Raw genomic sequence first — 10,940 nt, forward strand, 5'->3', positions numbered from 1 at the left:
AACTAGGATCACTAAAGTTAATAAGTAACAAACCAACTCTTCACATTAATTTGAATCTAATCATTCCTGGACTGATGACTTATGCAAGAAAATAATGCAGTAACCACAGTAACAAGGTCCTCTTCCAGTGAGCTTTAGGGTGGTTTTATGCTGGCTCATGACCTCTCTCATCTGGCAAACATTCGGGTAGGTCCGCCCATCTGAGCCACATACTGGACCCTTCTCCTGACACACACATGTCGGATCTGGCTCAGCCCTGTGTCTCCTCATTTGCATTTTCGTCTTGGAGACCATGCAGGCCCCCTTCACAGCTGCCATCTGAGCCCCATCCGGGTCACACTGATGCCAATCCACATTAGAAGACTGCCCACAGCATATAGCGTAGATCAGGACTAGGGGGGAGAGTTGCTGGTTGCTGGTTTTCTTCTTACGTTGTTTTTAAGAAGCAAAGTTCTTCCTGACATAAACATTTTAAAATACACAGCTGACCCAAAATAAAACTGTAGTGTGGTTTCAAAACTGAACCAAATGTATTTAAGAGATGGCAATTCTAGTTACATGTTGTTCTCTGACAGTCAAAGAGTCACATGTTGTTCCTCCTCTCAGTTTGATGTTCCCTTCGGTTTCCTCTTCTCGTTCCTCTTCTGAATGGTTGGATTGGTTTTCCTGTTTATAACTGTGTACCACTGCTGATGTGTTTTCCATTGTGTTTTCCCTCTTCAGATGTATTCATCTGCTCCAAGACCTTTCTAAAACAAAGAGACTGCATTATGAATGGAGAGAGCAAACTTAATCTCTAAGGTATCCAACTCGTCTAATCTTTCTTTGCTCACAATTCTGCCGCCTTTCTTTATGTGCCAGTGTCTCTGGGCAGGACTGACAAGTGGCCTTCAGAAATGACAGGATATAAAAGACTCCTGCTAAATCTGAACCGCATACAGACTTAATGGAAAAAACATCTGTCTTTATGAACATAAGAATGCCAACACATATTTCACATGCATGATTTACACATTAGGATCTGAAGGCAACAGAAAAGGCATCAGTTCAAATTGAATATGTCATCATAGGAAATAGAGAAAAAGGTCAGATAATTAATTAGAAATATAGTGTTTTAAAAGGCTATATACGTTTTGGATGTTGTGATTGATTCTCTGTCTGTTTGTTTATTTACTTTTATTTGAGTTTGGACAATTACGTAAAATACATCTAACTTTGTACATATACATAGTGATACTTTTTAAATGTATTAACATATAGAATATAGCCTACTGTATGTTTTAAACATGTTTTTGTGTGGATACATTCAAGTATCTGTAGTTCTTTTTACTAAACTGCACTTGCATTGCTGCCTAAACCCTTTACTATTTGCAAATGTGCTGGACTGAATTTGTTAAGTTACGTGGCACTTTCCCCTTCCCATCCTGTGTGTATTGGTCTGCACACAGCACTATCACCTCTCTGTTTGTATGGGCAAGGGCGTAGCTTTATTAGGGTGGTTCTGACGTCACGGCATGTGAGCCTCTTACGTACAACGTCAAAGTGATTAAATACCATGAAGCGCACGATGAGCAGTATGGTGAATCCGTTTAATACTTCAAAATAAAAGCTGAAACTATAGTTTTGCCGATATTATAACATGTTTTTGTTTATGTTGCGTTAGTTTACCTACATGGTATTATAACACATATTGATAACTTTATATCACAGTTAAAGCTTAAGTGAATTAAATGTTCTGCGGTGCCAATGTAAAAATGCGTATGCTTTTATTTTGAAAGGATAGATATAGGAAGTTGCGCTCCACTCATGAATTTATCGCTGTTTCCACGTTTTACAGGAAGTAAAGATATGGCTAAAGGAGAGGGGAAACACTTCACTAAATGAACTGATAGATACAACTTATTTCTGTCACTACACACACTTTTCCTGCTTCTCCGGGTCTGTTTTATTAGGAGATTCTGTCGGGAACTACCATTTACTCTCTTATCGGGAAATTAAGTAAGTCTTTTCACTGACATCTTCAGTTCTCTGTAGGATGTGCTCTCATTCTGACACTTTGTCACAAATTAATGCCTTTGCTCAATGGGTCAGACTAAATTTAAATTGTTAATCCTTAGTAGAACTGGCATAGAAGCAGTGGGGCGACGACGACATCACGTTTATAAAAAAATACGTGTTAATTCGGATTGTGCCTAATCTTATACAGACAATAATACATTTAGCTATAATGTACATTCTCAAAATGCAAAACACAGAATACAAAAGTGTACTGAGGAAAAAGTGTGTTTAGGATTTGGCCTCAAGTGTATGTTACTATTGAGGAGATATAGTATTAGGTTATTGATTAAGCCTAGATGGAAAGAAGTTAAATGTCCATGGGTTTATGTTAAAGCAGACTCAGCACTCATTAGGGGCCTGTACTTTATATATTTGCAAAGGTTTTTATTTAAATTAATTCATACAACTTTTACGAAGCAACGTACTAGTACATTATAGTTTATTTAAGTGCACCTTCTCAAATGATTAAAATACCTTCCAACAGTGAGTAGCGACTGAAGTTGCAAGGTTAAGGCACTATAATTGTGTTATGTGGCTTGACAGGTTTGGGCTTGCCCTGGGACAGTGGCCCTAAAGTATTTCCTCAAACTTACTCGGGCTAAAGGGTATCCTGTTCTTCCATAGCAGGTCAAGAGATTGCCTTCACATCATTGTGCTTTAACAAGAATAATCACAACAGGGTTTTAAATGGTTGAGTTTATGTTTGTGTTTGTGTGTTGTATTTGACAGGTGAGAGAATGGCAGAGAAGGTGCTGGTCACAGGTGGAGGAGGCTACATCGGTAGTCACTGTGTGGTGGAGCTCATCGAAGCGGGTTACTATCCAGTCGTGGTGGATAACTTCAGTAACGCTGTCAGAGGTAAACTCCCTTAATGAATACACAGGCTGATAAAAAGTTGCCTCAGCCTACAGTTGGCTATTCAAAGTCATAATATAAAGGTGTGTGTGTGTGTGTGTGTGTGTGTGTGTGTGTGTGTGTGTGTGTGTGTGTGTGTGTGTGTGTGTGTGTGTGTGTGTGTGTGTGTGTGTGTGTGTGTGTGTGTGTGTGTGTGTGTGTGTGTGTGTGTGTGTGTGTGTGTGTGTGTGTGTGTGTGTGTGTGTGTGTGTGTGTGTGTGTGTGTGTGTGTGTGTGTGTGTGTGTGTGTGTGTGTGTGTGTGTGTGTGTGTGTGTGTGTGTGTGTGTGTGTGTGTGTGTGTGTGTGTGTGTGTGTGTGTGTGTGTGTGTGTGTTTGTGTTTGTGTTTGGTTGTCTATGGAGGAGAGGGGGATGTGCCAGAAAGCATACGGAGGATAGAGAAGTTCCTGGACACCAGCATTGAGTTTCATGAACTAGATCTTCTGGACCAACCTGGCTTGGAGAAACTCTTCAAAAAGGTCAGTAAGATATTAAAGGTTATTTATTCATTTTATCCAAACTTGAACAGCTACTTATTTAAATGCTTTCTCAGTTGAGAGACGATTGAAGTGTAACTAGTTTGATAAGCCATCAAATGTTTTAGTAATTTTTTCTGGCAAGAAATTACAAACATAAGGCTTTTTACTGTTGGTTGAATATATATAATATATATATATAATTCTGTTTAATATGGCAGCTTTGGATCTGGGAAAATAATAGGCATGTTTCACTTTTTCTTGGACAAATTCATAAATTGTTCACCTCAATGGCTGATTAATTGACAACAGAAAATGTGAGTTTAAACCTAAATTCAACTAAATGTACAGGTATTTTCCGCTCATAAATCAGCTCTTAGATCAGCTCATAACATGTCATTAAGGTAATGCTTGAAAACCTTTACAATTGCAATTTTAGACTGCTTTTCAATGTATTTTACCTAACTATGTCCCTGCCAGCCACCATACATGCTCAGATAGTACTGAGAATAGGTAGTGTGACATAATGCTTGGGCATATCAGTTAAAAATATGTCCTTCCACATTGGTCATACCTGACTAAACATGGATGTGTGTTGCAGCATTCCTTCAGTGCGGTGATACACTTTGCTGGTCTGAAGGCTGTTGGCGAGTCTGTGGAGCAGCCGCTACGCTACTACAGAGTCAACCTCACTGCCTCCATGAACCTGCTGGAGGTCAGTTTGAACTTTTTATCTGACACCTCTGTCCTCCATTAAGCCTGTACTTCCCTCTTCATTTCTGAACTGATCTCCATTTGCACTTCCTCTTTGTTTGCAGAGTGCATGACAGCATGTGTTCATCTGACACTGAGTCGGCTAATTCTAACCCTGCACCCTTCAGAACTTTTAACGTGTGGAGCTCACTGTGTCTTACTAACTTACTCTGTATGTGTGTGTACTTAAGCGGCTGACTATATGTGTGTGCCGCGTTTGTTTTGCATCTGCACGTGTCCCAGGTGATGCAGGCTCACAAGGTGCACAATCTGGTCTTCAGCAGCTCAGCCACGGTGTACGGAGACCCTCAGCGCCTCCCGATCGACGAGCAGCACCCCGTGGGCGGCTGCACCAACCCCTACGGCCAGTCCAAGTACTTCATTGAGGAGATGATCAAGGACCACTGTAAAGCTGAGAAGGTACCTATCCGAAGACAGAAACCATGCACACCCACACATACAGTACACATGGTGTCTCATTATCGCTGTGTGTCAGCAGGACTGGAATGCAATGCTGTTGCGTTATTTCAACCCAATTGGAGCTCATTCCTCCGGCCTGATCGGGGAGGACCCTCAGGGTATCCCTAACAACCTGCTGCCATATGTTGCCCAGGTACATGAGCCCTCTGCCAAATACACAGCTAGGTCAGAGCATGGAAGCATACTCCATGTGTTTTGCATTGCTTAATGTATCCCCCTCATAGGTTGCTGTTGGGAGACGAGAGTGCCTCAGTGTGTATGGGAAGGATTATGACACACTTGACGGAACAGGTAATGGAAAATAACTGCATTTAAAAGATTTAATTGTGGTTTGCAAATTGGGCAGAGGGCTCAAGGTTTGCCTTTTTCTTTCTAGGTGTACGAGACTATATCCATGTCGTAGATCTGGCAAAAGGACACATAGCAGCTTTGAAGAAGCTGAAGGATGGCTGTGGCTGCAAGGTACATTTGAGAAAAAAAGCAAAGCATTCCAAAACACATGTTCTTGTCTATTGTGTATTCACTTGCATATAGCATGAAGGTATTTATGGGAGTGCTGGCATGCGTATATTTTTGTGTCCGAAGGTTTACAACCTGGGAACGGGGACGGGCTACTCTGTGCTCCAGATGGTGAAGGCTATGGAGAAGGCATCAGGGAAAGAGGTGAGGGACATCATCTTTCCAAGACGAATTGTCTTCAGTGATTTTATTGTGTCTTCTGAGCGTAATGAAACTCACTTGGAGTAGTAACCAAACTACATGTTATCATGTTTAAAGGATGGCAAAGCTGACTTTGATTGTGAACTTAGATGATTTAAGAGGGTCCCACCTTTTAAGGCTAAACCACCCTCCTGTTCTGTTAATTAAAATGCATCTTCTCCATAGATCAAATACAAAATTGCACCACGTAGGGAAGGAGACATCGCATCCTGCTACGCTGACCCTCGTCTCGCTGACAAGGAGCTGGGCTGGAAGGCCAAATTTGACCTGGAACGAATGTGTAAGCACAGCTACACTTAAAATATCTTTGTGTATTTTAAAGCTATTTTGTGTGAAATATTTCCCCATCATATATGTTATTATTCTTACCTGTGTAGGTGAAGATCTGTGGCGCTGGCAGTCCAAGAACCCCACAGGATTTTCCGATGGCACCGCCTCTTGATGCAACTCAGACTTTTGCCGTTATTGAATCCTCTCCTAAATCATCGGGCCAAAGCAAACCATCAACTTCCTCTTTGTTGCATTTCATATAAACAACATGTGATTCAGCTGCTTTATACTATGTATTCTCTATTAACTAATGAACAAATGTTTGATCTCTCAGATTAACAATGGGTGTTTTCTCCAATAATACTGTATGTATTGATCTGTGAGCCATAACACTGAAAGAATAAATTAATTGTCATCATTTCCACTCCATTATAAAAGTTAACTGTTTCAAATGATTGTGAAATTAGATGTTATTAAGGGAGATTGCCGGTTTCAGTGCTGAATACGATATGAGATCAAATACAAAATGTTGAAAAACCATAACACTATTCCAGTAAAAGATACACTTGTCTGTAAATATGATGAAAAGTCACTATTGAGCCACACAGGAACATTATCATAGTGATGCCAAAGCAGACTGTATACAGTAAATAAAAGCTATATGATAGGTCAGTAGATGGGCAGGCAGGCTATAAATCCCTATATAAATATTACACAATGTTATAAGGCACTGTTCAATATCAATATTCTGCCCATACACCACATTAAAACCGGGCACTAGGGCTTTAAATGGCTCCTTGAACCCTCGGGCACCCAGTTAATAAACACCCACGTCAGCAGAGCTCCAGTCGCTCTAACCGGGTTTCGGTCTTTAGGGCTGAGCAGGAAGTGCCTGACTGTGGACCCTGGAAGGGAGAAAAGAGCACCGGAAAAATGCAAAAGAAATTAAAAACGGAAATGGTGGAAGACTTGGGGGCGAGTAGACTCTATCGGGCGCCGGGTGAATCAAGTCACCAGTGAGTATCGATGGATCTTGTGGGGGTTGAACGGCGTGGGGTGTAAGCGGGTCCTGCCGACACCTCACGCCTGGGAGAGAGTCGCTGGGTTTGGGCAGCAGGCAAATCCTCCCCGCTGCTCGCTGCGCTCCGGACCTCCGGGGAAAGTGGGGGTGGCGTCGAGGATGAAAACGGGTGTATTAGCGCGTCTTATCCCAAATATGATTCCCTATGTGAATATATGTATTTATCAGTTCGCAGTATGCTCAGTTACTGGAGGTTTGTTTCTTATTTTTCCATTGTGTGCTGGCTGGAGCCTGAAGTGGGCGTCGCTCCAGGACAGACTGGGCTGCTCTGGTGCGCCGCTGCCCGCTTTTCTCTCGGAGGACTGCAGCACTCTCATTTCGTTTTATAGGTCGACTACCTGAATTAAGCGAGAATATCTCTGTTTACATACTGGACTTGGTTTCGTGTGACATGAGGAGCAGTATGTTGCAAGCGGGCGTTACACCGTGGTTATCGGGCGCAGGGGAGCCTGTCAGAAGGCATCGTATAATTAAAAATGCATGCGTGTAATTTAGAGTCTACACGAGGAAGGCTAAATAGGTTACTATAACAAAATAAACTATTCTGCAAATGAGGTTGCGGCATTTTCGAATTATCTTTGCATGTCATGCTCAGTTACAATGCTCTAATATGTTCTCTTCCCTTAAGTCTGTTGTGTTTGTAACGTCAGATATTTTTCATGCCCGCTTTACCTTCCCTTATGGGTGATATAAGGGTTTTACCACCCGATGCTCTGACTGGAGTCGGGTGTAGCCTATTAGAAGGAGAGTTTGATTGAAATATCGTGCATCCAATCACAGCGCCGAATGAAGTCAGGTAGGCGGATGTTTTGCGGAGCTCGAGATAGTCCAGTGCAGAAACAAAGACAGGGGAGATCTGACAGCGACATCAACGGGGGGGTCACTGGCAGTGGTGTAGTGGTCGTTGGACGCGGGGGATAGCCGTCCCCCCACTTATTTGGAGCCCCCACTTTTTTGAAGCATGATTTTTTTTTAATAGTCCAAGTCCAAGCATTTATGCAATTTAGGCTTATAAATTGTTTATGTGCCGGTGTGTCCATGGTTTTGAGTCTGTGTCTGTGTTGAGCGCAGCACGTGCTTTTTGCAGTACAGTAACTAAAGTAGGACTAAGTATACCGGTAGTTTCTGTAGACCTGCTGTCTTCCTGTTTTGTGAGTGCACTGCGCACTTGTGGCATTGTTTGGGATGACAAGACCCGCGTCCCACAAATTGAGACTATGTCCCGCATTTGAGTGACAGTCGCGCAGAAAGTTCGGTTCGCTGACGTCCGGCACCGTCCTTTATTATTGTAAACGGCATTATGTAAGTTGCCCCCCCCCCCCCCCTGCTGTGTGACCTGCTTTTAATATTTAGCCTGGTAGCACAACTATTTATCAAAGTCAGTTGGCCAGGTCAGATGTCCCACGAACACACTCAAGAAGTGCATGTTTTCCACTGTAATATGTAAATGTCAAAACATTTGTCATGTAGGCTATGTATAGGCTCTTAGCTTGTTCATCCAGGATCATAGATGGAAGAAGTGATACTGTCATTTTTAGTTTCCACAAGGCCTTTATGATCTGTTAATTTATTGCAGAACAGTGTTTTCCGCATGCACACCCAGAGTGCTCTCATGTTGTCTCCTGCAGGCAGCCTCAGAGGTGGTTCAACGCCGCAGACATCACAGTGGCTCACCAGAGCAGCCTGCTGAAGCAGCTGAACCAGCAGCGCCGCCAGGAGCTCTTCTGCGACTGCAACCTGCTGGTGGAGGGTCAGCTCTTCAGGGCCCACCGCAACGTCCTGTTTGCCAGCAGTGGATACTTCCGCATGCTGCTCTCCCAGGGGCCGGACGGGCTGGCTGACTCCGTTGATGCCACTTTCGACGTCTTCAGCCCCGAGACCTTCACCGTCATCCTGGATTTCATCTACTCCGGCCAGCTGGACCTCTCAAGCCACAACGTGATCGAGGTGATGTCAGCAGCAAGCTACTTACAGATGAACAATGTCATCCACTTCTGCAAGAACTTCATCAAATCCTCCTTGGAGATCAGTGTGAAGGATGAAGACAGTGAGCGCTGCCTCAGCGTGTCTGAGACCTGCAGTTTCACCAGTGTAGCAGGGGATGAGACATTAGAGCAGCAGCAGCAGCAGCAGCAAGGCCCCAGCTCTGTCAGCCCACCCCCTGCGCTCTGGACCCGGGACAACTCCAGATCACAATCTAGCTTTATAGGAAAAGACTTAGACCAGGAGTCGTCGGCCTCAGTGATGAAGACTAACCCGAGCAGCCCTGCTGATGATGTCCATGCAGAGTCAGAGGACCTGCATGACCCTCAGGATCCTCTGTACACCCTGCCTGGATCAGAGCGCCGGAGAGGTAAAGGGGGGACTAAGAGGAAAGGGTCCAACAGCAATCGCTCCAACCAACCTGAGGACCTAGACCTGCAGGAGGCCAGGACACAAAAGGCTGAGAAGGCAGAGGAGCTTTATGCTACTCTGCCACCTATTGTGGGTGTAATTGGACACTTCAATAGAGGTGAGTCGGGCTGTACGAAAGGAAAAGACAATGAACAACATGGTCAGACTGGCATGGATTGTAAACCTCAAAATAAGCCAATTCTTAATATTCAGGGCATTATTTATTAATGTATTGAAAGTTAAATACGGACAGAAATATAATATATGGACAAGCTGAAAACAGCTATTTGATGCAAGTATTGTTCTCTTTATATCCTAGCTGACGCTAGTTTGCTACAGCTGCCTGGGTACAAATGCCGCCAAGGGTTTACTGTTGCATTTTATCCCATGCCTTTACTGTCTCCTTCTCACTATATAATAAATCAGAAATGCCAGAAAAAAGTATATATTCTATATAAAAAAAAACGTATATAACTGAATTTCGAATCAACAAGACACAGTCAGATGTCATGCAATTTCTTGTCATCGTTAACCATTTTACAAATATTTTTAGCATGAACTCCCAAAAAAGTAATGTCTGTAACTTATTCAACATTTATCAGCATCAGTGATCTTCTTAATTCTAACTTTTATCACAATCATAAGAATCAGAATAATTGTATTTATCCCAGGGGATATTGGGTTTTGTGATTCGGTTGCTGCATCAACCGAAAAGCAAGAGCTCTGAACACTTTCTCTTCCTCTTTGCAGACTCAAACCCCATTATGCGCTTCAAATGTCCCTTCTGCACACACACGGTGAAAAGGAAGGCAGACCTGAAGCGACACCTGCGCTGCCACACTGGAGAGAGGCCGTACCCCTGTCAGGCCTGCAATAAACGTTTCACTCGCCTGGAGCATCTTCGGAGCCATTTCGAGACGGTAGGTGTATTATTAACAACCCGGAGGCGAAAGTCATTCAGTATTGATGTAACAGCTTTAGAAACATAGAAATTGTGAGCATACACTTCAGGCTGTGCTTCAGTGTTTGAAAACAAAAGATTATTTACAACCACCTACTGTCATAGAAACACCAACAGCATTTCTGACTTTTTTTTTGTTCCTCCACAGATCCATCAAGCCAGGAAGCTGGTTTGCAGGAAGTGTAAGTGTCAGGTGACGGAGGACACTGGGCATGTGGTGTGTGAGGGCTCACGACGATACCGCATGTGCACCGCATGCATCCAGGAAGTGGATTGTGATGACATCCCCATGGACAGTCTAGATGGCGCCAATGAGGAGCCGGCACTATTGTTGGGAGTAAACGGGGAGGAGGAGGAGGACAGCAAGAGGAGCTGGATGGTAACTGATGATGATGACCTGGCTGAAGACTCGGGGGCCGACCTCATCATCCAACAAGTGGACGACAGTGACGAGGAGCTGGAGTGAAATATAATGTGTGTGTGTGTGTGTGTGTGTGTGTGTGTGTGTGTGTGTGTGTGTGTGTGTGTGTGTGTGTGTGTGTGTGTGTGTGTGTGTGTGTGTGTGTGTGTGTGTGTGTGTGTGTGTGTGTGTGTGTGTGTGTGTGTGTGTGTGTGTGTGTGTGTGTGTGTGTGTGTGTGTGTGTGTGTGTGTGTATATGTGTGTGTGTGTGTGTGTGTGTGTGTGTGTGTGTGTGTGTGTGTGTGTGTGTGTGTGCGCGTACATGTGCTCAAGTCATGCAGGAGAAGTTATGAATAACATGTGATCCAGTAATGTAAATACATACATTTATGATATATTAGATATATACGTCTATTAGTTAAATGCAACCGGTTAATGGTTACTTTAAATGAGA

At 43.4% G+C, this 10,940-nt stretch overlaps 2 protein-coding genes across 3 annotated transcripts; both read left to right on the forward strand.

The window, feature by feature from the left end:
* The first annotated feature begins 1,834 nt into the window (after nucleotides 1-1,834).
* Nucleotides 1,835-5,915, forward strand: gale (UDP-galactose-4-epimerase). Of its 2 annotated transcripts, none has more exons than XM_034111524.2 (11): nucleotides 1,835-1,998; nucleotides 2,788-2,916; nucleotides 3,315-3,430; nucleotides 4,029-4,142; nucleotides 4,424-4,600; nucleotides 4,680-4,793; nucleotides 4,885-4,951; nucleotides 5,037-5,122; nucleotides 5,246-5,323; nucleotides 5,546-5,660; nucleotides 5,758-5,915. In XM_034111524.2, the coding sequence occupies exons 2-11, from the start codon at nucleotides 2,796-2,798 to the stop codon at nucleotides 5,820-5,822; spliced, it is 1,053 nt and encodes a 350-aa protein (XP_033967415.1). In that variant the 5' UTR covers nucleotides 1,835-1,998; nucleotides 2,788-2,795; the 3' UTR covers nucleotides 5,823-5,915. The 2 variants fall into 2 exon arrangements, with proteins under 2 accessions (XP_033967415.1, XP_033967416.1); XM_034111525.2 differs by having other exon boundaries at nucleotides 3,318-3,430.
* Nucleotides 5,916-6,515: 600 nt separating this feature from the next.
* On the forward strand, nucleotides 6,516-10,604 carry zbtb8a (zinc finger and BTB domain containing 8A). The gene is made up of 4 exons (XM_034111332.2): nucleotides 6,516-6,666; nucleotides 8,360-9,243; nucleotides 9,876-10,045; nucleotides 10,235-10,604. The coding sequence occupies exons 1-4, from the start codon at nucleotides 6,584-6,586 to the stop codon at nucleotides 10,550-10,552; spliced, it is 1,455 nt and encodes a 484-aa protein (XP_033967223.1). The 5' UTR covers nucleotides 6,516-6,583; the 3' UTR covers nucleotides 10,553-10,604.
* The last annotated feature ends 336 nt before the right edge of the window (nucleotides 10,605-10,940 follow it).

This window comes from Pseudochaenichthys georgianus, chromosome 22 (assembly GCF_902827115.2).
Source record: "Pseudochaenichthys georgianus chromosome 22, fPseGeo1.2, whole genome shotgun sequence".
NCBI lineage: Eukaryota > Metazoa > Chordata > Actinopteri > Perciformes > Channichthyidae > Pseudochaenichthys > Pseudochaenichthys georgianus.

What these genes read in the sequence shown, in the direction of transcription:
- zbtb8a (XM_034111332.2), top strand. Translation starts at nt 6,584, where the DNA reads ATGCAAAAGAAATTAAAAACGGAAATGGTGGAAGACTTGGGGGCGAGT. An exon ending in CCGGGTGAATCAAGTCACCA is followed by an intron (nt 6,667 to 8,359) that starts GTGAGTATCGAT and finishes TGTCTCCTGCAG; the next exon opens with GCAGCCTCAGAGGTGGTTCA. An exon ending in AATTGGACACTTCAATAGAG is followed by an intron (nt 9,244 to 9,875) that starts GTGAGTCGGGCT and finishes TCCTCTTTGCAG; the next exon opens with ACTCAAACCCCATTATGCGC.
- gale (XM_034111524.2), top strand. Translation starts at nt 2,796, where the DNA reads ATGGCAGAGAAGGTGCTGGTCACAGGTGGAGGAGGCTACATCGGTAGT. An exon ending in CCTCCATGAACCTGCTGGAG is followed by an intron (nt 4,143 to 4,423) that starts GTCAGTTTGAAC and finishes CACGTGTCCCAG; the next exon opens with GTGATGCAGGCTCACAAGGT. An exon ending in ACCACTGTAAAGCTGAGAAG is followed by an intron (nt 4,601 to 4,679) that starts GTACCTATCCGA and finishes GTGTGTCAGCAG; the next exon opens with GACTGGAATGCAATGCTGTT.